Source organism: Mobula hypostoma, chromosome 28 (genome assembly GCF_963921235.1).
Source record: "Mobula hypostoma chromosome 28, sMobHyp1.1, whole genome shotgun sequence".
Lineage (NCBI taxonomy): Eukaryota > Metazoa > Chordata > Chondrichthyes > Myliobatiformes > Myliobatidae > Mobula > Mobula hypostoma.
The window spans coordinates 15,627,427-15,653,260 of NC_086124.1; the positions used below are offsets into that span (position 1 = coordinate 15,627,427).

General features: G+C 45.6%; 5 protein-coding genes and 1 pseudogene across 5 annotated transcripts; 1 reads left to right on the plus strand and 5 right to left on the minus strand.

The window, feature by feature from the left end:
• Positions 1-25,834, plus strand: part of LOC134338864 (histone H2A type 1-like) — a 597,857-nt pseudogene that overhangs the window by 7,359 nt on the left and 564,664 nt on the right.
• On the minus strand, positions 142-697 carry LOC134338868 (histone H3). The gene has a single exon (XM_063035024.1). The coding sequence runs from the start codon at positions 680-682 to the stop codon at positions 272-274; it is 411 nt and encodes a 136-aa protein (XP_062891094.1). The 5' UTR covers positions 683-697; the 3' UTR covers positions 142-271.
• On the minus strand, positions 887-2,414 carry LOC134338865 (histone H1-like). The gene has a single exon (XM_063035021.1). It carries the CDS (start codon positions 2,211-2,213, stop codon positions 1,581-1,583), a length of 633 nt encoding a protein of 210 aa, XP_062891091.1. The 5' UTR covers positions 2,214-2,414; the 3' UTR covers positions 887-1,580.
• LOC134339100 (uncharacterized) lies at positions 13,843-24,619 on the minus strand. The gene is made up of 3 exons (XM_063035408.1): positions 24,243-24,619; positions 20,263-20,284; positions 13,843-14,782 (listed from the first exon to the last, which is right to left on the minus strand). Exons 1-3 carry the CDS (start codon positions 24,617-24,619, stop codon positions 14,393-14,395), a joined length of 789 nt encoding a protein of 262 aa, XP_062891478.1. The 3' UTR covers positions 13,843-14,392.
• LOC134339092 (histone H3) lies at positions 17,259-17,824 on the minus strand. Its single transcript, XM_063035400.1, has one exon. The coding sequence runs from the start codon at positions 17,796-17,798 to the stop codon at positions 17,388-17,390; it is 411 nt and encodes a 136-aa protein (XP_062891470.1). The 5' UTR covers positions 17,799-17,824; the 3' UTR covers positions 17,259-17,387.
• LOC134339087 (histone H1-like) lies at positions 18,505-19,359 on the minus strand. Its single transcript, XM_063035396.1, has one exon. The coding sequence runs from the start codon at positions 19,333-19,335 to the stop codon at positions 18,703-18,705; it is 633 nt and encodes a 210-aa protein (XP_062891466.1). The 5' UTR covers positions 19,336-19,359; the 3' UTR covers positions 18,505-18,702.

Below are 25,834 nucleotides of genomic sequence, written 5' to 3' on the forward strand. Positions count from 1 at the left end.
TCCGACATGAATTGTGATCCAGAAAAGCAGACATACACTCCCCAATACTGCAGCTGTAATAATGTTTGCCTAACTTCCAACAAAACACACGGACAATGACTGGACTCACAATCAGAATCAGAATCCTTTATTATCGCCAAGTATGTGGTTCATCGGGGCTGGGTTGGCATGTTTAAGAAAAGCTCAGTGAACAGTAACAGACAGCCCTTTCTACTGCTGTGTTGGTGGCTCTTAAAAGAGCCTTTTGTTGTGTTCGGTGTGGAGGTCGGATTTAGGCGCGTTCTCCGCGGATGCGGCGAGCTAACTGGATGTCTTTGGGCATGATGGTGACTCGCTTAGCGTGGATGGCGCACAGGTTGGTGTCCTCAAAGAGCCCCACCAGATAAGCTTCACTGGCCTCCTGCAGGGCCATGACGGCTGAGCTCTGGAAGCGCAGGTCGGTCTTGAAGTCCTGCGCGATTTCTCGCACCAGGCGCTGGAAGGGCAGTTTGCGGATAAGCAGCTCGGTGGATTTCTGGTAGCGCCGGATCTCCCTCAAAGCCACGGTGCCGGGCCGGTAGCGATGAGGCTTCTTCACTCCGCCCGTGGCTGGAGCGCTCTTCCGCGCCGCTTTGGTGGCCAGCTGTTTGCGGGGAGCTTTCCCACCAGTTGATTTGCGCGCGGTTTGCTTGGTTCGGGCCATTCTCCTTCAGCAGTCCAAAAGCAACTTCAAATACCGGGATCGGAATCGCGGAGCAGACGCAGGAACCAGTTTTTAAAGAGTTGATGATGGGCCGCCCCACTGTCTGATTGGTTGCAATGGAGATGTCCATTGCAGGCCCCAGCGTTGCGATTGGCTGCTTTCCATCACCAGTTTGAAGCTGGCCGGTGGTGGGGGTGGGGGAGATGGTGGGGAATATTACCCATGACCAAATATGGAAATTGGTGACTCAGGGTCGGAATTTAGCCAGTCTGACTGCAGTGATTGGATGCCGGTTCAGTTTCAAATCGCCCGCCAATTCCAAGAGCAAACAAAAGAAAATATTGTTTCAAGAGCAACCGGTTTTCTTACAATTAAAAGAATCACGAATTATCAAATTCTACCTTGATGTAAAACATCGATCATCTTCATTCAATTAGCTGAATCTGAATGTTTACGTTTTTACTGAATAGCTTTTCGCGGTGAGTGAATTCAGTGTTGCCGGAAACAGGAGGACACAGTGAGAAAACAGATTGATTTTAATTCACTGCTTTTACTAAATGGTTTTGTGGGAAAAGAGCCGCAAGGTTTTCAAAAGGACCACAGGAACCAACACCGAAATGAATTGCTGCTCAGTACAGTACATCTTCAAAACATTCATTACAACCAAATAAATTTTCAATCTCTTCACTCTCCAAAGTGCTGTTCAAAGACAAACCAACGGCACTGTCTCCTTTTATCACATCACCCTGACCTGCCCGGGAGAGACGGAGAGGGATGCAAAGAGACAGCTTCAGAGTAATTGAGCAGAGAGCCGTCTAATTTCCAGCTCTTTCGGTGGAGATGTGAGTGGCTCTTAGAAGAGCCGTTGGTCTCAGGTCTTTAAAATGTGTATTTTTATTTACTTTTTGGCAGTCGCCTTCTTGGCTTTCACGGATTTTGCCTTCGGTTTGGGTTTTGCCGACTTTTTGGGCGCCTTCGCCTTCGGGGCTGCGATCTTCTTGGGGCTCTTGATCTTCTGCGCAGCCTTCTTGGCCGCTGGTTTCTTAGCTGCCGCTTTTTTAGCCGTCGGTTTCTTAACACTTCGTTTCTTGGCGGGAGATTTCTTAGCTGCTTTCTTGGCCGCAGTTTTCTTGATCGCTGGCTTCTTGATCTGAGATGTCTTCGCCGCTGGTTTCTTCGCTTTTTTCACGGTTTTCGCGCTACTGTCCTTTTTAGCGGCCTTCAAGGAGCCGGAGGCACCTGCGCCCTTGGTGTGAATCAGGGAGCCGCTTTCCAATTTCCTTTTAATGACCATCTTGATCTGACTTTTGAGCTTTTCCACATCGACGCCGTTGGCAGCCAACTCTTTCTTTATCGCGACTATGGACACCCCTCGGGGACTGCGGCAATCCGCCACGATCTTGTCGATCTGTTCGCCCAGTTTGGGACCGGCTGGCTTGGTCCGGGCGGCTGCCTTCTTCTTCTTGGGAGCCTTGGTTGCAGCGGCAGGCGCCGCTGGAGGAGCGACTTCAGCAGCTGCTGTCTCGGTCATGACGGTAACTCTGCACAAGCTCTCTCGAAACTCAAAAATGAAGCGAGAGGCGGCGGTGCAGCGTCTTTTAAAGGCAGCGAGCGGACGGGGCGGAGACACACTTTCGTCAGCTTCTGGCCACTGTCTCTCTGTGTTTTTTTCTCCTCAAAAACCCTCCGATTCCGATTAAAATAAGGCACCTCCATCACCCAGATCGCTCTGTGTCTGTGTCCGAGGCCGGATTCTTTGCTGTAAAACAAGTTTGGTCCGAATTAAAGGCAACAGTTTTCATATAAATCCGTTTAACTGCTGCACCGACTTCGTTCTCTCCCGCGATCACCGGCATGTTCATCGTTTTCCGACTGAAATATTAAAACCAACAAAAAATACGGGCAATTCCCACTTCAGGATTGAGCTGGGGAGCTGGGCCATCTCGTGACAGGGAAATCTGTTCATTTTCCACAGGAGGGACGGCGAAATGCGGCGACGTGATCGGACTCACAAACACAGCCGGCATCGCATTCAAAGTGTCACTGATTTATCTGTTCTGTATTGCAATATTTAATTCACACACTTTGTTTATTTAAATGTAATCCATCTATCGATTTTATCCTTAACACGCTAATTCGGAGAAAAGTTGTCTCGTTTGACGGTATACATGTATATTGTTAAATGACAATAAACTTGATTTGTTTGACAGTGATACCAGTCTGAGCTGTCAGGTCCGTCTCTGACACACCGTTCATATCTGCACAAACTGTGGGCCCGGTGTACAGTTCCCAGCACAAGTTTTCCTCTCCGCTTCCGTGTTACCGCGTGTTACTTGTAGATTCCCAGCTCAGTAATATCTCCGTTTCTTTCTCTTATCTCTGGAGCCATACATTTCTCCTTAGTAAACATTCATTACAAAAGTCACCCACCTCCTGGGGCTCAAGATCTCGGAAACCCTGCTAATCTCTAAGGGGACCGAATCTCTCCCTATGAAGACAACAGGAGAACCTCTTCGGAGATTCCTGAACTTTACCTGCCAGATCCATCTCATACTCCAACAACAGGAATTCTGTAGATGCTGGAAATTCAAGAAACACACATCAAAGTTGCTGGTGAACGCAGCAAGCCAGGCAGCATCTCTAGGAAGAGGTACAGTCGACGTTTAAGGCTGAGACCCTTCATCAGGACTAACTGAAGGAAGAGTTAGTAAGAGATTTGAAAGTAGGAGGGGGAGGGGTGATCCAAAATGATAGGAGAAGACATACTCCCTCTCTTTGCCCTCCTGGTTTCCTTCCTCAGAGCATTCTCAATCTTTTTATAGCCAGAAAGAGATTGGTTTGATGTCAACCTCCCGAATGAAATGTATGATTTCTTTTCTCTTTTAAAACTGAACCTCATTATCTCTCATTTGCCAAGGTTTCCCAAACCTGCCAGATTACCCTTCACACCAACGGGAACATTCTGTTCCCAGACACTTGCTGTGCCATTTATAAACAAGTCCCACTTGCCATTCATTCATTTTCTTTCTTAGAGGCTCTCCAAATCAACCTTGGCTCGTAACTAATTCCCTCAACATTACCCTGCCCCAGTTTACAGCACTAACCTGTGGAGCTGACCGACTGTGTCCTTCCCATCACTCTCTTAAACTAACAGAAAGAATGAAAAAGGAACCTTGGTCAACTGTGGAAGTCAGCTGAGGAACGGCTGCGTTACTGAACATCCACACTCAGAAAAGACTTTAGAAAGAAGACAAGTTCTCAAAGGTTTGGTTCATCTTGTGACTGTACAGTGTCTGCACTTTGGATTTATTGAGATACAACACGGAAAAGGTCTCTACAGCCCCTTCAGCCATGCTGGCCAGCAATCCACCAGTTTAATCCCAGGCAATTTGTAATGGTTGATTAACTTCCCAACCAGTAGGTCTTTGGACTGTGGGAGGAAACCGGAGCACCAGAGAATGTATAAAATCCTCACTGGCAACAGCAGGAATTGAACCCTGGTCACCTGCAATTTTAAGCCTTTCCTTCCTGAAACTTCCACAATACTGGCATCACAGATGGACAGGATGGGGAAGAAAGTTTTTGGTACACTGGCCTCCATCAACAAAGATGATTAGCACAGGAGCTGGAATGTGATGTTCTTTTTGTGGAAGACATTGATGAATCCACACCCAGGATATTCTGTGCAGCTTTAGTCACCCTCATTAGAGCCACAGTGTAATTAATTTTAAAACAGTGCAAAAAAGGTTTAGAAGAGTAACGGTGGAAATTGAAAGTCTGAGTTACGTGATGGTGTTGGCTGTGTTGTCCGTGAACTTCAAGCAAAGACATTAAGACCTGTCAGATATAAGTAGCCATGAATATGCTCACTAAAGGGAGATAATACTGTCATGACCCAATCTTCAGAGATTGGTTTATTCTCCATGGTGTTTCGCTGCCAATACAACCACTATTCGAATGGTGGGCCCCTCTCCCTACAAAGGAGAAGTTACTTCCAGCTAACAAAGTGGTTTAAAGTAATAAACACAAGAAATTCTGCAGATGCTGGAAATCCAAAATAACATACACAAAATGCTGGACGAACTAAACAAATCAGGCAGTGTCCATGGAAAAGAACAAACAATCAATGTTTCACGCAGAGACCTTCTTCAGAACTGGAAAGGAATGGGAAAGATGTCAGAATAAGAAGGTGGGGGAATAAGAACATGATGTGAAGTCAGGTGGGTAGGAAAGGTCAGGGACTGGAGATGAAGCAATTTGATAGCACAGGAGAGGGGACCACAGGAAAAAAGGAAGGAGGGGGCTCCAGGGAGAGGTGATTGGTAGGTGAGAAGAGGCAAGAGGCCAGAGTGGAGAATAGAAGGGGAGATGGAGGGAATTTTTTTTTTACCAGAAGGGGAAATTGATATTCATGCCATGATTTTCGAGGCTACTCAGGTGGAATATAAGGAGTTGCTTCTCCACCCTAAGGGTGGCCTCATTGTGGCACAAGTGGAGGCCAGGGACCCAACATGTCAGAATGGGAATGGGAATAAGAAATTAAATTTTGGGCCATCAGTTTGTTCCACTTTTGGTGGATGGAGCAGAGATGCTCAATAAAGCAGTACCCCGATTTATGACAGGTGTCACCAATGTAGAGGAGGTTACATCGAGAGCATCGGATACAATAAACAAACCCAGTAGATTCTTAGGTGAAATGTTCCCTCAGCTGGAGGGACTCTTTGGGGTTCTGAATGGAGGTGAGCGAGGAGGCAGGTAGACAGGTGTAGCACTTTGGCCGCTTGATACATGCCAGAGGGGAGATTAGTTGGGGTGGATGAATGGACAAGGAAATTACCGGGATGTGGGGAGAAGTGTTGGGGGTGCGGTAGGAATGTAAAGTTCTGTTTGGTGGTAGGATCCCTTTGGAGGTGTAGTTTAAAGTAGTTTAAAACACATTTTTAAAAACTTAATCACTTAAACCCAAACAACACTCTCACTCTTCCTTCAGTTAGTCCTGACGAAGGGTCTCGGCCTGAAACGTCGACTGCACCTCTTCCTACAGATGCTGCCTGGCCTGCTGCGTTCACCAGCAACTTTGATGTGTGTTGCTTGAATTTCCAGCATCTGCAGAATTCCTGTTTGCAACACTCTCAAAACACATTAAAAAATCAAACAGTTTCTATCTTAAACATTTCCAAATTCTTGCAGAGGGTTTCTATCTTATCTTGAATTTTGAAACATTATACACTGAAACATTTCCCGGCCTCAGGTTTCCCATTCCCATTCACATTCTCACATAATCCTTGGACCACACCATGTCACCCCCTCTGTAACCTTCCCATGCTGGAAAACTCCCACATTTCCTCCTTCCTATCTCTCTGGTCCCTTTCATATCCTCATATTACTGTTTTTAGATTGGTGGCCTCTGCCCAGTGGTGTGTTGCAGGGATCTGTGCTGGGTCTCCTATTGGTTGTCCTATCCAGTATATTGATGATCTGGATGAGATTATAGGTGCATGATTAATAAGTTTCCAGATGACACCAACATTGATGGTATGATGGACAATGATGAAGGTTGTCTACTACAAGAGGACAGACATCAGTTGTGTAAATACACAAGGAAATGACAGCTGGAATTTAGTTCAGACAAATCCAAAGTGTAGACTTTTGGTCAGTTAAGCCAGGGCAGAAGATTACACAGTGAGAGGTAGTGCCCTGGAGGGCACTGCATAACTGCAGACTGGTGGGAAGAATTCCTAAAAGTGCATACGTAGGTCGACACGGTGGCAAAGAACTTGAATGACAAACTTGCCATCATTGGTTAGGGCAATGGTACAAGAGTCGGGATGTTGTATTACAACTGTTCAAGATGTTGGTAAGATTACTCTTGGCATATTGTGTGCAGTTCTGGTCACCGAGCTACAGGAACAATATGATTCAGCTGCAATTGCTGCAGAAAGCATTTTCCAACGATGTTACTGGAGGGCTGAAGTTACAAGGGGAGATGGATAGGGTGGGACTGTTTGTTCTGGAGCACAGGGAGATAAGGGTGAATTTAAAGAGGTATATTAAATCCCTCTATAGCCTCACACTGTGTAACCTCCTTCCATCCCCATGACCCTCTGAAATGTCTACTCTCCCATTTCAGTGGGCCATTTACATCGTTACTTCCCCCAGTCAGATTAGGGACCTGTGACCCATGGTGGGCTGCAGCGATCTGTGGTCTGCTGTTTGTCATTTACACCACACGCTGCATCGGTAAAGCAAACAGCATTATGAAGGGCCCCACGCACCCCTCATACAAACTCTTCTCCCTCCTGCCACCTGGCAAAAGGCACCGAAGCATTCGGGCTCTCACGACCAGACTATGTAACAGTTTCTTTCCCCAAGCCATCAGACTTTTCAATACCCAGCATCTGGACTGACACCAACCTACTGCCCTCTACTGTGCCTATTGTCTTGTTTATTATTCATTATCATGCCTGCACTGTTTTGTGCACTTTATGCAGTCCTGGGTAGGTCTCTAGTCTAGTGTAGTTTTTGTGTTGTTTTACACAGTTCAGTGTAGTTTTTGTATTGTTTCATGTCACACCATGTTGTCTCATTTTTACTGTGTACTGTGCCAGCAGTTATGGTCAAAATGACAATAAAAAGTGACTTGACTTGACTTAACATTGCATTTGTGTTCCTTAGCACCAACTGAACTTGCAAATTGACCTTTAGGGAACACTGAACAAGCACAAGGGCTCCCAAATCCCTCCGCACCTCTGATTTTTAAAAATTTTCTCCCCATTTAGAAGATTGTCTACACCTTTGTTCCTTCTACCGAAGTGCATAACCATATACTTCCGGACACAATATTCCATTTGCAACTTCTTTGCCTAATCTCACAATGTTTCTAAGTCTTCTGCTCACTCGCACTTCTATACCTGTCCATCCAACCATCTTTGCATCATCTGCAATCTTGACCACAAAGACATCAACTCCAACAGCCAAATCATTGACATGTAATGTGAAAAGAAGTCGTCCCAATGCCGACCCTTGTGGAACACCACTAGTCACCACCAGGCAATCTGAAAATTCCAATTTTGGTGGTTTAATGGACAGTGAGACAGACTGATTAGGAGTGTGGGATAGGAAATGGACCATGGGATTTAACAAAGCCAAGTGCAAAGTGAGGAATTATGATAATTTATTTCAGAACAGGGCTTACATAGTAAATGACAGGTCTCTGACAGGCTTAAAACAGAGACAAAGTGTTGACACAGGTAGACAAAGTGGTGAATAAGGCATTTGGCACATTTGCCTTCATCAGAGTAGTGAGTACAGTACCGTGGATTTCATGTCACAGCGCAGCAGTTAGCACAAGGCTGTTACAACTCTGGGCATTCTGGAGTTCCATTTCAGCACCATATCTAAGGAGGGTACCTTCTTCACGTGAACACATGGGTTTCCTCGGAATGCTCCAGTTCCTCCCACACTGAAGACATATCGTTAGTTGGAGGTTAGTTGCTCATTGTAAATTGTCCTGTGATTAGGCTAGAGTTAGATAGGTGGGTCTCTGGGTGGTGCGACTCGTTGGTCCAGAGGGGCTTGCATTGTGAGAGGATGAAGATATATCAAGTCCTGAGGGACAATTTTTTCACACAGAGTATGGTGGGTTAGTGGAATATTCTGCCAGAAGGTACTGTAGAGGTGGGTATATTTACTATATTGAAAAGTCATTTTGCCAGGTACATTGATAAGAAAGTGTGAGAGCGATAATGGGCCAAATTGCGGTTGGGTTTAGCTTAGGTCAGTGACTTGATTGGCACTGAGTTGGGCCAGAGGGCCTATGTCCATGCTGCACAAATCAATGACTATATTTTGGGAAGTTAAGCTAAGGCAGGATGTACACAGTGAATGGCAGGGAGCTGTGAAATGTTGCTGAACAGAGAACTTGTGGGTTCCTACCTCCACCACTGCCACTAGCCACTCATTCCAGATGATAATCAATGTTTGTGAGAGAAATTTACCCCTCAGGACCCCTTGAACCTCCATCCTGTCACTTTAAACATATGTTCTCTAACTTTCAACACCCGTAGCATAGGTAACATAGTCTTTCTATTTATCCAATCTATTCCTCATATCATTCTCCGTACCCCTCATGTCACCTCTCATCCCTTTCACTACAGCAAAGTCAAACCCAGCTTCATCACATCACATGTGTAGTGTGGTGACAAGAACTGTACACAATATTCCAAACGCAGCCTAACCAACTCGTTGTACATCTGAAACATGACACCACAACACTTATACTAAATTCTTTGGCTGATGAAAGCAGGCAGACCACACACCTGCTTCACAACCCTGTCAGCCTGTGATGCCACTTTCAGGGACTGTGTAACAACACCTGAGGCATCTGCAAAGGTACTTCAATGAACAAGGCACAGAGGAATATGGAATTAATTCAGGCAAGTGTGTTTAGTATAGGTGGGCATGACAGTCAACACAGATGTGATGGGCCAAAGGGCCTGTTTCTGTGCTGTACAAATCTATGACTTCATAATACTCCACCATTGCATGCAGTGACTCTGGCTGCCTTGGATCTCAGCTCTGAGCTTGTCTCACTGACCCCCATGTCCTCTGAGATGATACAGGGAGCTATACACTGTAATTCATTGTCTGTTCTTTCTCTTAATACTATCCATTTCCATCTGAACCTTTCCAATCGATGTACCTATTTAAATGCTTTTTGAATACTGTAATTGTACCCACTTCTACCACGTTCTTTTGCAGCTTGTTCCATCTATCCACCACCTGTCTGTCTGTCTAGGTACCATATCCGATGCGAACTTTGGTGACCATGGTTTTCCATATAGATCTATCCTTTGTTTTTTGGATGACTTCAATTTCCTCGATGTGTAGCCACCTGGCTATGCTTTTGATGTACATAAGCCGAGGTCTTCCTCTAGGTTTACTCCACTCAATCTTTCCAGAGAGTATGAGTTTTTCGAGTTCATCTTTCCACATGATGTGTCCTAGGAATCTGAGTTGTCTTTCTCTTATTGTTGGTATGAGTGAGTCAGTGGGTGTTCATGGGGAGAAGGTACCACCACCATTTGTGTAAAAAGTTGTCCCTCATGTCCCCTCTCTACTTAAATCTCTGCCGTCGGGTTTTAGACTCCCCACATGTGGAAAAAAGACTTTGGTCATTCACCTTATCAATACCCCTTATGATTTTATACACCTACAGACTCACTTTGAAGGTCTCTACAAATCATTGGAAAGCATACAGAGGAGATTTACCAGGATACTACTTGGTTGAGAGAGTATGCATTATGATCAGAGATTAAGGGAGCTAGGGCTTTACTCTCTGGAAAGGAGGAGGATGAGAAGAGACACGATAGAGTTATACAAGACATTAAGAGGAATACATTGAGTGGACAGCCAGCACCTCTTCCCCATGGCACCACTGCTCAATACAAGAGGACATGGCTTTAAGGTAACAGGTGGGAAATGCAAGGGGAATATTAGAGGAAGTCTTTTTACTCTGAGAGTGGTTGGTGTGTGGAATGCATTGCCTGAGTCAGGGGTGGAGGGAGATCCACTCGTGAAATTTAAGAGATAACTAGACAGGTATATGGAGGAAGTTATGTGGGGAGTGATATGGGAGGCAGGGTTCAAGGGTTGGCACAACGTTGTGGGCTGAGGGCCCTGTACTGTGCTGTACTATTCTATGTTACCAGATTGATTGATTGATTTGCAGTTTTTTTTTACACATTAGTTTTTTTGTCAATCTTTGTTTGTGTGCAGTTCTTCACTGACTCTATTGTATTTTTTTTGTTCTGTTGTGAATGCCTTCATGAAAATCTCAGAGTAGTATATGGTGATATTCATACTTTGATAATAAATTTACTTTGAACTTTTCAAATTCAAAGACTGGTAGATTGTGGATGGAGTAAAGGACTATCAATGAACACAGAGGGATATGGATCGGGTAGGAATGGCAGGGTCAGTTCAGTGGAGTTTTACATGGATATGTGAATATAAAGGGACTGTAGTGATACACAGTAGATGATAAACAGGAGGGTGTTCTGTACAAAGTCCCATTGTATCTCAGATTTTTGGATTTTCTCTCTGTTTTGAAAATAGTCTGCACATTTATTTCTACACCCAAAGTTGATGACCATGCATTTTCCAACATTGTGTTTCATTTGCCAACCTTGTCCATTATTCTAGTCTGTCTTAGTCCATCTGCAGCCTACCTGCCCCTCCAGCAATCTTCATATCAGCTGAAAACTTGGCAACAAAGCCATCTATTCCATCATGAAAATCATTGATATTAAAAGAAGTGGTCCCAACACCAACCACTACTCACTGGCAGCCAAGCAGAAAAGGATCCCTTTATTCCCACTCGTTGTCTTCTACCAATCCAGTAAGAAGCCTCAAGTGTGGCAGCTTGTCAAAGGCCTTCTGAAAGTCCAAATATAGAACATCCACTGCATCTCCTTTATCTATCCTATGTGTAATGTACTCAAAAGAATTCCAACAGGTTTGTCAGGCAGGATTTTCCCTTAGGAAGCCAAGTACTCCAGAATCTCATCCTTAACAATTTACTCCAACATCTTCCCAACCACTGAGGTAAGGTCAATAATTTCCTTTCTGCTGCCTTTCTAAAAGAGTGGAGTGACATTTGCAACTTTCCAGGCCTCTGGAGGTTTGCCAGAGTCCAATGATTTTTGAAGATCATTACTAATTATCCCACAATCTCCACCACTAGCCCTTTCAGAATCCGAGGGTGCAGTTCATCTGGTCAGGTGACATGTATCCTTAGGTCTTTCAGTTTTTTGAGCATCTTCTCCCTTGTAATGTAACTGCACCCACCTCTCTTCCATCACACCTTTTAACATTTGGCACACCACTAGTGTTTTCCACAGTAAAGACTACTGCAAAATACTCATTTACCTCATCTGCCATCTCCTTGCCCCCTGTTATTATTTCTTCAGCCTCATTCTTTAGCAGTTCTATGTCCACTCTCATCTCTCTTTTATTTAATACACTTGAAAAAGCTTTTACTACCCACTTTGATATTGGCTGTAACATTACTATCATATATCTTGGATAACTGACACAAAACCTCTTCAGATGTGTTTTCAATTCTTGGAAAATTAAATGATGGTTTTATCGAAAAAGAGCAAACGCAAAGAGATGAGTACAGCACTGAAATTCAAGTAAAACACAGCTCAGGCAGTAAAGACAGAGAAACAGAGTTAACATTTCAAGCAGAAGCCACTTCATCAGATACCATTCTGCTAACATGTTTTGTTGCATATTTATTCCTGCCAAAATGTGCAATCTCACTTCTTCCCATAATTTCCCCTCCTTACTCCATCTTCCCTACTTATGTTCTCATCTCTCTTTGTGTCACCAGTAAGTTCAGAATTTTTCGCTTTCCTATGAAAGGGAAGCTTATCAAATGGACATCTCAGATCAGCGCGACCACTCTTCCCTTTATCCACAGATTATGTTACTACACCAAAGATTTCAATATATTTGGCTGAAAGTGGAATCACTTTCTCAAAACCCTGTTCACTTTGCCAGATTTCTTGAAGTTTTGGAGATGTGCATTTATTCCCTCTGTGGTTACAGATTCAAATGTTTTTGGGACAGATGGTTAACTGTAAGTAGGTGACCAGAACTGCGCTCAATACTCCAAATTAGGCCTCATCAACATGTTACACAACTTCATCATAACATCCCAACTCCTGTACTCAGTGTTTCGATTTTTGAAGGCCATCGTGTCTACAGCTCTATTTACAGTCCTTGCTACCGGTGAGACCACTTTTTAGGAATAATGGGTCTGTATTCCCAGATCACACTGCAAGCTTCGACAGTCTTCCTGGTTATCCACTACATCCCCATTCTTTGTTGATCTATTTTACAATATAATCACTCAGTTTGTGATATAGATTACAAAAAAAAACGGACCGAGCACTGATCCCTGCTTAAGAGGGGAGGTGATTTAAATATAGAAAATGATGAGGAGTGGAGATAGTGTAGGTTAGAGAGAGTTTCCCCCCCCATATCAGGAGCAGATAAAACTGCAGGACATGGGGTGTGGTTGAAGGGGTAACAGGTTAAGAGAGGATTTGTTCACCCAGACGGTGGTGAGTTCCTGGAACACTGTACCGGAGAGAGTGGTGGAAGCAGAGCCGCTGATGGTGTTTTCAAAATGTCACGTAAATTCCCAGGCTACTGAGCAAGTGCTGGAAGAATGAATTAATATGGATGGATTCCCATTGGTTGATATCGATGTGACGGGCCAAATGGCCTGTAATACTGCTGAAACAATCTCTAAAAATCGGAATCAATGAATCCCTGCTACAAGAAACACGCAAACCTGATAAATATGATAACCGTATTCACCATCTCTCTGTCTGTCCCCATTAACCAGTTCCACAGGGCCCTCGTTTATTCCAACAGTTTCCAACGGTTTATTCAGAACGCTGACGCTGTTCTGTTGCGGCTAAACCACTGGAAATTGACGGTCGTGGAGCTGAACGATGAGAGGCCGCTCTCTGCTCTGTCCGTCCGCCTGCCTTTGTCTCCACCCCTCCCCGACTCTCCCTCTCTCCGCATTGTTCGTCACCGTCTCCACACCTTACCGCCTCTCTGCCTTTCTCGGGCAGGTCGGGGCGCTGCGTATAAAAGGAGGCAGCAGCAGTCGGTTCGTCACTGAGTGAAAGGGCATCATGTCTGGCAGAGGAAAAGGAGGTAAAGGACTCGGGAAAGGCGGAGCCAAGCGGCACCGAAAAGTGCTCCGTGACAACATCCAGGGCATCACCAAACCAGCCATCCGCCGTCTGGCTCGCCGTGGCGGCGTCAAGCGAATCTCGGGTCTCATCTACGAGGAGACCCGCGGTGTGCTAAAAGTTTTCCTGGAGAATGTGATCCGCGACGCCGTCACTTACACGGAGCACGCCAAGCGCAAGACGGTCACTGCCATGGATGTGGTTTACGCGCTGAAACGCCAGGGCCGCACTCTCTATGGCTTCGGCGGTTGAGGAACTCCTGATTCTGAACACAACACAAAGGCTCTTTTAAGAGCCACCCACCACCTCAGAGAGAGCAGTAACCCGGAGCAGAAATAGCTGATAAACAGAATTGTTTATTGGGGAACTGACCATTTCTGTGTTTATCCGTACTTTCATCATTACAGTAGCTAGAGTTTAGAAAATGCTAAAAAGAAATGCAATTAAAGTTATAATACTTAAACTGTTCCGCAGAAGTAACTCCCTCAAAGTAACATTCTCATGAAGGTTATTTATAAAGAAAACTAGCAGCCAATCATTTCGGACCGCCTGAAATCCGACCGCCAGTCACAGATCGGTATCGGGGTACGGATGATTTTAAACCCGACGGGCGGCTGCTTGAATTCGATAACGGATATGAAGCCGATCGCAGCGCTGGGGCTCTAGACGCGATCGGGGCAGACATTCAACTCCCAACAGTCGGCGGACGTCCCTGCTCCGACATTTCAGACTGTGCACCCAGCGTAAACCTGTGAGTTGCGTTTCGCACCAGTCAGGAATTTCAATGCACCCTACCTGCTAATTAGTACAACAATCTAATCCGAACAAGAGCCCTTTCCCCCGCGCTTAAGGTATCCGCAAAGCAGCCCTTTCACAGATACTGTGAGTGGCTCTGAAAAGAGCCTTTGGTTCACTGGGTTCAGATTCTGTCTCTTCACTTGCTGGCTCCGCCGGTTTTCTTGGGCAACAACACGGCCTGGATGTTGGGCAGCACCCCGCCCTGAGCGATGGTCACCCCTCCCAACAGCTTGTTGAGCTCCTCGTCGTTGCGGACGGCCAGCTGCAGATGCCTGGGAATGATGCGGGTCTTTTTGTTGTCCCGGGCCGCGTTGCCGGCCAGTTCAAGGATTTCAGCCGTCAGATACTCGAGCACAGCAGCCAGATAGACCGGGGCTCCGGCACCCACCCGCTCAGCATAGTTACCCTTTCTCAGGAGCCTGTGAACACGGCCTACCGGGAACTGCAGTCCTGCCCGGGAGGAGCGAGACTTGGCCTTGGACCGAGCTTTGCCGCTGGTTTTCCCTCGTCCGCTCATCTTCACGACCTCGGCAATTCTTCCACGGAGAATGAGGGAATGCTTCCGGCCCTCGTCCTTCTTGTACCTTTTGGGGGAATGCAGAAGAACGTGTATGATTGGTGCTGCAACGCCCAATGACATTGAAGATAGAAAAAATAATCCTATCAGAGAACTTCCCCCATTCACCAATCAAGAAACAGTAACAGAGTCACGGGAAATATCCGCTCATTCTCCAAAGAGAAACTGAAATTTGAAACAGCCCGCCAAAAATCCTTCTTTTAATGCTCATCTAAAATGAAATTATTGCATGTCTGTTTGTCGGCTTGATCTCCACATTCACTAATTACTGGAGTCCGCCACATTTCATGTAAGTGTAGCTACTATTGCAACACTGGCTGGGGATTTAATTCACCGATTTCTTTAAACTAAGAAACGCTCAGAACAAAACCCGCTTCTCAGCTGCTGTTCGCCGTCGGTCATTGTTCGCGCATCAGGTTATGGACGAATTGCTCTTCTCAAACGGCCTGAAAAGTTTGTAATGTAAAAGGGACAAGGGAAGTAGATATCGGACCACTTGCAAATGACTGGAAAGGTAGAAATGGGCCAGAAGGAAATGGTGGACGATCTGAATAAGTATTTTGCAATTGTCTTCGCTGTGGAAGATACTAGCAGTATGCCAGTGTTCGAGAGTGTCAGGGCCAGAAGTGAGTGAAATTGCGATTACCAGTGAGAAAGTGCTTGGAAAACTGAAAGGTCTGAAGATAGATAAATCACCTGGTATATACCCCAGGGTTCTGAAAGAGGTGGACGAACAGATTACAGACGCGTTAGAAATGATCCTTCAAGAATCTCTCGAATCTGGAATAGTTCCACAGGGCTATAAATTGCAAAAATCATTTCACTCTTCAAGAAGGGAGAGTTGCAGAAGAAAGGAAGTTATTGGCCAGTTAGTGTGACATTAGTGGTTGGGAAGATGTTGGAGTGGATTGTTAAGATGTGGTTTTGGTTACTTGGAGCACATGATAAAATAGGCTGAAGTCAGGATGGTTTCCTTAAGGGAAAATTTTGCCTGACAAATCTGTCGGAATCATTTGAAGAAATAACTAACAGGACAGATGAAGGAGAATTGATGAATGTTATGTACTTAGATTTTCTGAAGCTTTTAACAAGATAAGAGCCCATGTTATTACAAAAAAGATACTAGTATGGATAGAGCATTGGCTCATTGGCAGAAGGTAAAAGAGTGGGAATAAAGGGAGCCTTTCCTGGAGTACTGCCAGTGACTAATGGTGTTAAATAGGTGTCTGTGTTGGGACCCACCTCTTTTTTTTACATTATACGTCAACGATTCAGATAGTGGAACTGATGGATTTTTGCTAAGCTTGTAGATGATACAAAGATAGGTGAGGGAGCAAGTATCGCTGTAGAAACAGGTAGTCTGCACAAAGACTTAAACAGATTAGGAGAATGGGTAAAGAAGTGGCAGATTGAATACAGAGTTGGGAATTGTATGGCTATGCACCTTGTAGAAGAAATAAAAGTGCACACCAATTCTATTTGGAGAGAAAATTCAAAAAATACGAGGTGCAGAGGAACTTAGGATTCCTTGTGCAGGATCCACTAAAGGTAAATTTGCTTGTTGAGTCAAATGCAATGTGAGCATTCATTTCAAGAGGACAAGAATTTAAAAGCAAGGATGTAATGTTGAGGTTCTATAGGCATCCGTTAGTCTCATGACACCATGGATATGCGCCTTGGATGTTTTCCAAGCTGCAGGCCTGGGCAAGGTTGTATGGAAGCTCTGGGCAAATGTAGAAAGGCTTCAATATAGTGGATGTGTAGAGTAAATGTCCTGTGGTGCGGGAGTTCGACTCCCGAGGTCGCAACCTCAAAATAGAGGGATGTTCATTTAAAACAGAGATGACAGGGAATTTCTTTAGCTAGAGACTGGAGAATCTGTGGAATTCATTGCTATTGAAGGTCAAGTGATTGGGTATATTTAAGGTAGAGCTTGATAGTTACTTGATTGGTCAGGGTCTGATGTTTATGGGGAGAAGGCAGGGGAGGGAAATGGATCAGCCATAATGAAATGGTGGAGCAGGCTCGATGATCTTTATCTGTTCCTATGACTTATAATTGCAACTTCCTCCCTTCTGAGCTCTCATCTCCTCCAAAGTGAAGTCATCTTTTTCTAAATTCCATTCAATTCAGTCCCCACTTCAATTAACTGCCTCACAGTCCCTGCCAGAATGAGAGAACATGATCCTTAATTAAAACCTTTGCCTCTCTCTTACTTAGTGGGATATCAGTATTACAGCACTGCCCTTCATAGATTATTAGTCAGCCTATCGACTACTTCACCTCCGACATGAATTGTGATCCAGAAAAGCAGACATACACTCCCCAATACTGCAGCTGTAATAATGTTTGCCTAACTTCCAACAAAACACACGGACAATGACTGGACTCACAATCAGAATCAGAATCCTTTATTATCGCCAAGTATGTGGTTCATCGGGCTGGGTTGGCATGTTTAAGAAAAGCTCAGTGAACAGTAACAGACAGCCCTTTCCACTGCTGTGTTGGTGGCTCTTAAAAGAGCCTTTTGTTGTGTTCGGTGTGGAGGTCGGATTCAGGCGCGCTCTCCGCGGATGCGGCGGGCTAACTGGATGTCTTTGGGCATGATGGTGACTCGCTTAGCGTGGATGGCGCACAGGTTAGTGTCCTCAAAAAGCCCCACAAGGTAAGCTTCACTGGCCTCCTGCAGGGCCATGACGGCTGAGCTCTGGAAGCGCAGGTCCGTCTTGAAGTCCTGAGCGATTTCTCGGACCAGGCGCTGGAATGGAAGCTTACGGATAAGCAGCTCGGTGGATTTCTGGTAGCGCCGGATCTCCCTCAAAGCCACAGTGCCGGGCCGGTAGCGATGAGGCTTCTTCACTCCGCCCGTGGCTGGAGCGCTCTTCCGCGCCGCTTTGGTGGCCAGCTGCTTGCGGGGAGCTTTCCCACCAGTTGATTTGCGCGCGGTTTGCTTGGTCCGGGCCATTCTCCTTCAGCCGCCTGAGCGAAACTTCAAATATCGGGATCGGAATAGCGGAGCAAACGCAGGAACCAGCTTTTAAAGCGTTGATGATGGGCCGTCCCACTCTTTGATTGGTTGCAATGGACAGCTCCATTGCGGGCCCCAACGTTGCGATTGGCTGCTTTCCATCACCAGTTTGAAGCTGGCCGGTGGTGAGGGTGGGGGAGATGGTGGGGAATATTACCCATGACCAAATATGGAAATTGGTGACTCAGGGTCGGAAATTAGCCAGTCTGACTGCTGTGATTTGGATGCCGGTTCAGTTTGAAATCACCCGCCAAATCCAAGAGGCAAACAAAAGTAAAAATTGTTTCAACAGCAACCGGTTTTCTTACAATTAAAATAATCACGAATTATCAAATTTCACCTTGATGTAAATCATCGATCGTCTTCATTCAATTAGCTGAATCTGAATGTTTATGTTTTTACTGAATAGCTTTTCGCGGTGAGTGAATTCAGTGTTGCCGGAAACGGGAGGACAAAGAGAGAAGACTGAGATTGATTTTAATTTCTGCTTTTACTAAATGGTTTTGTGGGAAAACAGCCACAAGGTTTTCAAAAGGACCACAGGAACCAACACCAAAATCAAATGCTGTTCAATTGCAGTACATCTTCAAAACATTCATTACAACCAAATAAATTAAATTATCAATCTCTTCATTCTCCAAATTGCTGTTCAAACCGACGGCCGCTGTCTCCTTTTATAACAGCACCCTGACCTGCCCGAGGGAGACGGAGAGGGATGCAGAGAGACAGCGTCAGAGTAATAGAGCAGAGAGCGACCTCTAATTTCCAGCTCTTTTGTGGGAGGTGTGAGTGGCTCTTACAAGAGCCGTTGGTTTCAGGCCTTTAAAATGTGTATCTTTATTTACTTTTTGGCAGTCGCCTTCTTGGCTTTCACGGATTTTGCCTTCGATTTGGGTTTCGCCGACTTCTTGGGCGCCTTCGCCTTCGGAGCTGCGATCTTCTTGGGGCTCTTGATCTTCTGCGCAGCCTTCTTGGCCGCAGGTTTCTTAGCTGCCGCTTTTTTAGCCGTCGGTTTCTTAACACTTTGTTTCTTGGCGGGAGATTTCTTAGCTGCTTTCTTGGCCGCAGTTTTCTTGATCGCTGGCTTCTTGATCTGAGATGTCTTCGCCGCTGGTTTCTTCACTTTTTTCACGACATTGGCGGTTCTTCCTTTTTTAGCGACCTTCAAGGAGCCGGAGGCACCTGCGCCCTTGGTGTGAATCAGGGAGCCGCTTTCCAATTTCTTTTTAATGACAATCTTGATCTGACTTTTGAGCTTTTCCACATCAACGCCGTTGGCGGCCAACCCCTTCTTTATCGCGACTATGGACACCCCTCGGGGACTGCGGCAATCCGCCACGATCTTGTCGATCTGTTCGCCCAGTTTGGGACCGGCTGGCTTGGTCCGGGCGGCCGCCTTCTTCTTCTTCGGAGTCTTGGTTGCAGCGGCAGGCGCCGCTGGAGGAGCGACTTCAGCGGCTGCGATCTCGGTCATGTCGGCGACTCTGTACAAACTCTCTCAAAACTCAGAACTGAGTGAGAAATGAAGAGAGAGGCGGCGGTGCAGAGCAATTTAAAGGCAGCGAGCGGACGGGGCGGAGACACCTTGTCGTCAGCTCCTGGTCACTCTGTCTCTCTGTGTTTCTTTCTCCCCAAAAACACCCCCATTCCAATTAAAATAAGGCACCTCCACTCCCAGATCGCTCTCTGTCTGTGTCCGAGGCCGGATTCTTTGCTGTAAAACAAGCTTGGTCCGAATTAAAGGCAACAGTTTTCATATAAATCCGTTTAACTGCTGCACCGACTTCGTTCTCTCCCGCCATCACCGGAATACTCACCGTTTTCCGACTGAAATATCGAAACCAACTAAAAATACGGGCAATTCCCGCTTCAGGATTGAGCTGGGGAGCTGGGCCATCTCGTGATAGGGAAATCTTTTCATTTTCCACAGGCGGGACGCCGAAATGCGGCGACGTGATCGGACTCACAAACACAGCCGCATCGCATTCAAAGTGTTACTGGTTTGTCTTAAAAAACGCAAACAACAGGAATTCTGCAGATGCTGGAAATTCAAGCAACACACATCAAAGTTGCTGGTGAACGCAGCAGGCTAGGCAGCATCTCTAGGAAGAGGTACAGTCGACATTTCAGACGAGACCCTTCGTCAGTCCTGATTTATCTCGTTTATCTGTTCTGTATCTTGCAATATTTAATTTACACACTTCGTTTATTTATGTGTAATCCATCTATCGATTTTATCCGTTACACTCTAATTCGGAGAAACGTTGTCTCGTTTGACGGTATACATGTATATTGTTAAATGACAATAAACTTAATTTGTTTGACAGTGATACCAGGCTGAACCGTCAGGTCCCTCTCTGACACACCGTTCAGATCTGCACAAACTGTGGGCCCAATGTACAGTTCCCAGCACAAGTTTTCCTCTCCGCTTCAGTGTTACCGCGTGTTGCTTGTAGATTCCCAGCTCAGTAACATCTCCACTTCTTTCTCTTATCTCTGGAGCCATATTTTTCTCCTGAGTAAACATTCATTACAAAACTCACCCACCTCCTGGGGCTCAAGATCTCGGTAGCCCTACTGATCTATAAGGGAACCGAATCTCTCCCTAACTACCCTTTCATTCTTAAGACAACGGGAGAACCTCTTCGGAGATTCCTGAACTTTACCTGCCGGATCCATCTCATAGTCCCTCTCTTTGCCCTCCTGATTTCCTTCCGCAGAGCATACTCAATCTTTTCGTAGCCAGAAAGGGATTGGTTTGATGTCAGCCTCCTGAATGAAATGTATGATTTCCTTTCTCTTTTAAAACTGAACCTCATTATCTCTCATTTGCCAAGGTTCCCCAAACCTGCCAGATTACCCTTCACCCCAACGGGAACATTCTGTTCCCAGACACTTGCTGTCTGACTTGCCATTTATTCATTTTCTTTCTTACAGGCTCTCCAAATCAACCTTGGCTCGTAACTAATTCCCCCAACGTTACCCTGCCCCAGTTTACAGCACTAACCTGTGGAGCTGACCGACTGTACCCTTCCCATCACTCTCTTAAGCTAACAGAAAGAATGAAGAAGGTATCAAAAATTACTAGGGAACCTTGGTTAACTGTGGAAATCAGCCGAGGAATGGCTGTCTTACTGAACATCCACACTCAGAAAAGACTTCAGAAAGAAGGCCAGTTCTCAAGAGTTTGGTTCCTCTTGTGACCGTACAGTGTCTGCGCTGTGTTCAGTCAGGACACAACGTTTGGGTTTATTGAGATACAGCACGGAAAAGGTCTCTACAGCCCCTTCAGCCATGCTGGCCAGCAATCCACCAGTTAAATCCCAGGCAATTTATAATGACCGATTAACCTCCCAACCAGTAGTTCTCTGGACTGTGGGAGGAAACTGGAGCACCAGAGAATGTATAGACTCCTCACTGGCAACAGCAGGATTTGAACCCTGGTCACCTGCAATTTTAAACCTTTCCTTCCTGAAACTTCCACAAAACTGGCATCACAGATGGACAGGATGGGGAAGAAAGTATTTGGTACACTGGCCTTCATCAGCAAAGATGATTACACAGGAGCTGGAATGTGATGTTCCTTTTGTGGAAGACATTGATGAATCCACACCCAGAATATTCTGTGCAGCTTTAGGCACACTCATTGGAGCCACAGTGTAATTACTTTTTAAAGAGTGCAAAAAAAGTTTAGAAGAGTAACGGTGGGAACAGAAAGCCTGAGTTATGTGATGGTGTTGGCTGTGCTGTCTGCAAACTTCAAGCGAAGACATTAAGACCTGTCAGATATAAGTAGCCATGAATATGCTCACTAAAGGGAGATAATACTGTAATGACCCAATCTTCAAAGATTGGTTTATTCTCCATGGTGTTTTGCTGCCAATACAACCACTATTCGAATGGTGGGCCCCACTCAAAGGAAAAGTTACTTCCAGCTAATAAAGTAGTTTAAAGTAATAAACACAAGTAATTCTGTAGATACTGGAAATCCAAAACAACATACACAAAATGCTGGAGGAACTAATCAAATGAGGCAGTGTCCATGGAAAAGAACAAACAATCGATGTTTCGGGCAGAGACCTTCTTCAGAATTGGAGAGGAAGGGGGAAGATGTCAGAATAAAAAGGTGGGGGTATAGGAACGTGACGTGAAGTCAGGTGGGTAGGAAAGGTCAGGGACTGGAGATGAAGCAATTTGATAGCACAGGAGAGGGGACCACAGGAAAAAAGGAAGGAGGGGGCTCCAGGGAGAGGTGTTTGGTAGGTGAGAAGAGGCAAGAGGCCAGAGTGGAGAAAAGAAGGGGAGATGGAGGGAATTTTTTTTTTAACCAGATGGGGAAATTGATATTGACGCCATCCGTTTAGAGACGACTCAGGTGGAAGATAAGGTGTTGCTCCTCCACCCTGAGGGTGGCCTCGTTGTGGCACAAGAGGAGGCCAGGGACCCAACATGTAAGAATAGGAATGGGAATAAAAATGAAATTTAGGGCCATCACTTTGTTCCACTTTTAGTGGATGGAGCAGAGGTGCTCAACAAAGCAGTACCCCAATTTATGACAGGTATCACCAATGTTGAGGAGGTTACATCGAGAGCATTGGATACAATAGACAAACACAGTAGATTCACAGGTTAAGTGTTCCCTCACTTGGAAGGACTCTTAGGGGTTCTGAATGGAGGTGAGTGAGGAGGCGGGTAGACAGGTGTAGCACTTTGGCCACTTGATAAGTGCCAGAAGGGAGATTAGTTGGGGTGGATGAATGGACAAGGAAATTACCGGGAGGCAGGGAGAGGGGTTGGGGGTGTGGTAGGAAGGTAAAGTTATGTTTGGTGATAGGATCCCTTTGGAGGTGTAGTTTAAAGTAGTTTAAAACACATTTTTAAAAATTTAATCACTTAAACCCAAACAACACTCTCAAAACACATTAAAAAATCAAACAGTTTCTATCTTAAACATTTCCAAATTCTTGCAGAGCGTTTCTATCTCATCTTGAATCTTGAAACATTATACACTGAAACATTTCCCGGCCTTAGGTTTCCCATTCGCATTCTCACATAATCCTTGGAGCACACCACATCGCCCCCTCTGTAACCTTCCCATGCTGGAAAACTGCCACATTTCCTCCTTCCTATCTCTCTGGTCCCTTTCATATCCTCATATTACTGTTTTTAGATTGGTGGCCTCTGCCCAGTGGTGTGTTGCAGGGATCTGTGCTGGGTCTCCTATTGGTTGTCCTATCCGGTATATTGATGATTTGAATGAGATTATAGGTGCACGATTAATAAGTTTCCAGATGACACCAACATTGATGGTATGATGGACAATGACGAAGGTTGTTTAAATTACAAGAGAATAAACATCAGTTGTGTAAATAGACAAGGAAATGACAGCTGGAATTTAATTCAGACAAATCCAAAGTGCAGACTTTTGGTCAGTTAAGCCAGGGCAGTAGATTACACAGTGAGAGGTGATTACACATCCAGGGCATCACCAAACCAGCCATCCGCCGTCTGGCTCGCCGTGGCGGCGTCAAGCGAATCTCGGGTCTCATCTACGAGGAGACTCGCGGTGTGCTGAAAGTTTTCCTGGAGAATGTGATCCGCGACGCGGTCACCTACACGGAGCACGCCAAGCGCAAGACGGTCACTGCCATGGATGTGGTGTACGCGCTGAAACGCCAGGGCCGCACTCTCTATGGCTTCGGCGGTTGAGGAACTCTTGATTCTGAACACAACACAAAGGCTCTTTTAAGAGCCACCCACCACCTCACAGAGTGAGAGCAGTGACCCGGAGCAGAAATAGCTGATAAACAGAATTGTTTATTGGAGAACAGACCCTTTCTGTGTTTATCCGTACTTTCATCATTACAGTAGCTGGAGTTTAGAAAATGCTAAAAAGAAATGCAATTAAAGTTATAATACTTGTCCTGTTCCGTAAAAGTAACTCCCTCAAAGTAACATTCCCAGGAAGGTTATTTATAAAGAAAACTAACGGCCAATCATATCGGACCGCCAGTCACACATCGGTATAGGCATAGATGGTTTTAAACCCGACGGGCGGCTGCTTGAATTCGATAACGGATATGAAGCCGATTGCAGCGCTGGGGCTCGAGACGCGATCGGAGCGGACATTCAACTCCAAACAGTCGGCGGACTTCCCCGCTCCGACATTTCAGACTGTGCACCCACCGTTAAGCCTGCGTTGCGTTTCGCACCAGTCAGGAATTTCAATACACCCTGCCTGTCAACTAGTACAACAACCTAATCCGGACAAGAGCCCTTTCCCTCGCGCTTAAGGTATCCGCAGAGCAGCCCTTTCACAGACACTGTGAGTGGCTCTGAAAAGAGCCTTTGGGTTACTGGGTTCAGATTCTGTCTCTTCACTTGCTGGCTCCGCCGGTTTTCTTGGGCAACAACACGGCCTGGATGTTGGGCAGCACCCCGCCCTGAGCTATGGTCACCCCTCCCAGCAGCTTGTTGAGCTCCTCGTCGTTGCGGACGGCCAGCTGCAGATGCCTGGGGATGATGCGGGTCTTTTTGTTGTCCCGGGCCGCATTGCCGGCCAGTTCGAGGATTTCAGCCGTCAGATACTCGAGCACAGCAGCAAGATAGACCGGGGCTCCGGCACCCACCCGCTCAGCATAGTTGCCCTTTCTCAGAAGCCTGTGAACACGGCCTACCGGGAACTGAAGTCCGGCTCGGGAGGAGCGAGACTTGGCCTTGGACCGAGCCTTGCCGCTAGTTTTTCCTCGTCCGCTCATCTTCACGATCTCCGCAAATCTTCCACAGAGAATGAGGGAATGCTTCCGGCCCGCGTCCTTCTTGTACCTTTTGGGGGAATGCAGCAGAACGTGTCTGATTGGTGCTGCAACGCCCAATGACATTGGAGATAGAAAAAATAGTCCATTCAGAGAACTTCCCCCATTCACCAATCAAGAAACAGCAGCAGAGTCACGGAAAATATCCGCTCATTCTCCAAAAAGAAACTGAAATTTGAAACAGCCCGCCAAAAATCCTTTGTTTAATGCTCATCTAAAATGAAATTATTGCATGTCTGTTTGTCGGCTTGATCACCACATTCACTAATTACTGGAGTCCGTCACATTTCATATAAGTGTAGCTACTATTGCAACACTGGCTGGGGATTTAATTCACCGATTTCTTTAAACTAAGAAACGCTCAGAACAAAACCCGCTTCTCAGCTGCTGTTCGCCGTCGGTCATTGTTCGTGCATCAGGTTATGGACGAGTTGCTCTTCTCAAACGGCCTGAAAAGTTTGTAATGTAAAAGGGACAAGGGAAGTAGATATCGGACCACTTGCAAATGACTGGAAAGGTAGAAATGGGCCAGAAGGAAATGGTGGACGATCTGAATAAGTATTTTGCAACTGTCTTCGCTGTGGAAGATACTAGCAGTATGCCAGTGTTCGAGAGTGTCAGGGCCAGAAGTGAGTGAAATTGCGATTACTAGTGAGAAAGTGCTTGGAAAACTGAAAGGTCTGAAGATAGATAAATCACCTGGTATATACCCCAGGGTTCTGAAAGAGGTGGACGAACAGATTACAGACGCGTTAGAAATGATCCTTCAAGAATCTCTCGAATCTGGAATAGTTCCACAGGGCTATAAATTGCAAAAATCATTTCACTCTTCAAGAAGGGAGAGTTGCAGAAGAAAGGAAGTTATTGGCCAGTTAGTGTGACATTAGTGGTTGGGAAGATGTTGGAGTGGATTGTTAAGATGTGGTTTTGGTTACTTGGAGCACATGAAGTCTGGATGGTTTCCTGAAGGGAAAATGTTGCCTGACAAATCTGTCAGAATCATTTGAAGAAATAACAAACAGGACAGATGAAGGAGAATTGATGGATGTTATGTACTTAGATTTTCTGAAGCTTTTAACAAGATAAGAGCCCATGTTATTACAATAAAGATACTAGTATGGATAGAGCATTGGCTCATTGGCAGAAGACAAAAGAGTG

Excerpts from the sequence above, each read along its gene's own strand:
- LOC134338868 (XM_063035024.1), bottom strand. The coding sequence starts at position 682 with ATGGCCCGAACCAAGCAAACCGCGCGCAAATCAACTGGTGGGAAAGCT.
- LOC134338865 (XM_063035021.1), bottom strand. The coding sequence starts at position 2,213 with ATGACCGAGACAGCAGCTGCTGAAGTCGCTCCTCCAGCGGCGCCTGCC.
- LOC134339092 (XM_063035400.1), bottom strand. The coding sequence starts at position 17,798 with ATGGCCCGGACCAAGCAAACCGCGCGCAAATCAACTGGTGGGAAAGCT.
- LOC134339087 (XM_063035396.1), bottom strand. The coding sequence starts at position 19,335 with ATGACCGAGATCGCAGCCGCTGAAGTCGCTCCTCCAGCGGCGCCTGCC.
- LOC134339100 (XM_063035408.1), bottom strand. The coding sequence starts at position 24,619 with ATGAGCGGACGAGGAAAAACTAGCGGCAAGGCTCGGTCCAAGGCCAAG. Across the intron at positions 20,285-24,242 it reads AAAACCGGCGGAGCCAGCAA|AGGAAAACTTGTGCTGGGAA; the intron begins GTGAAGAGACAG and ends ACTGAAGCGGAG. Across the intron at positions 14,783-20,262 it reads GAAAACTTGTGCTGGGAACT|GTCGTGAAGATGAGCGGACG; the intron begins GTACATTGGGCC and ends AGAATTGCCGAG.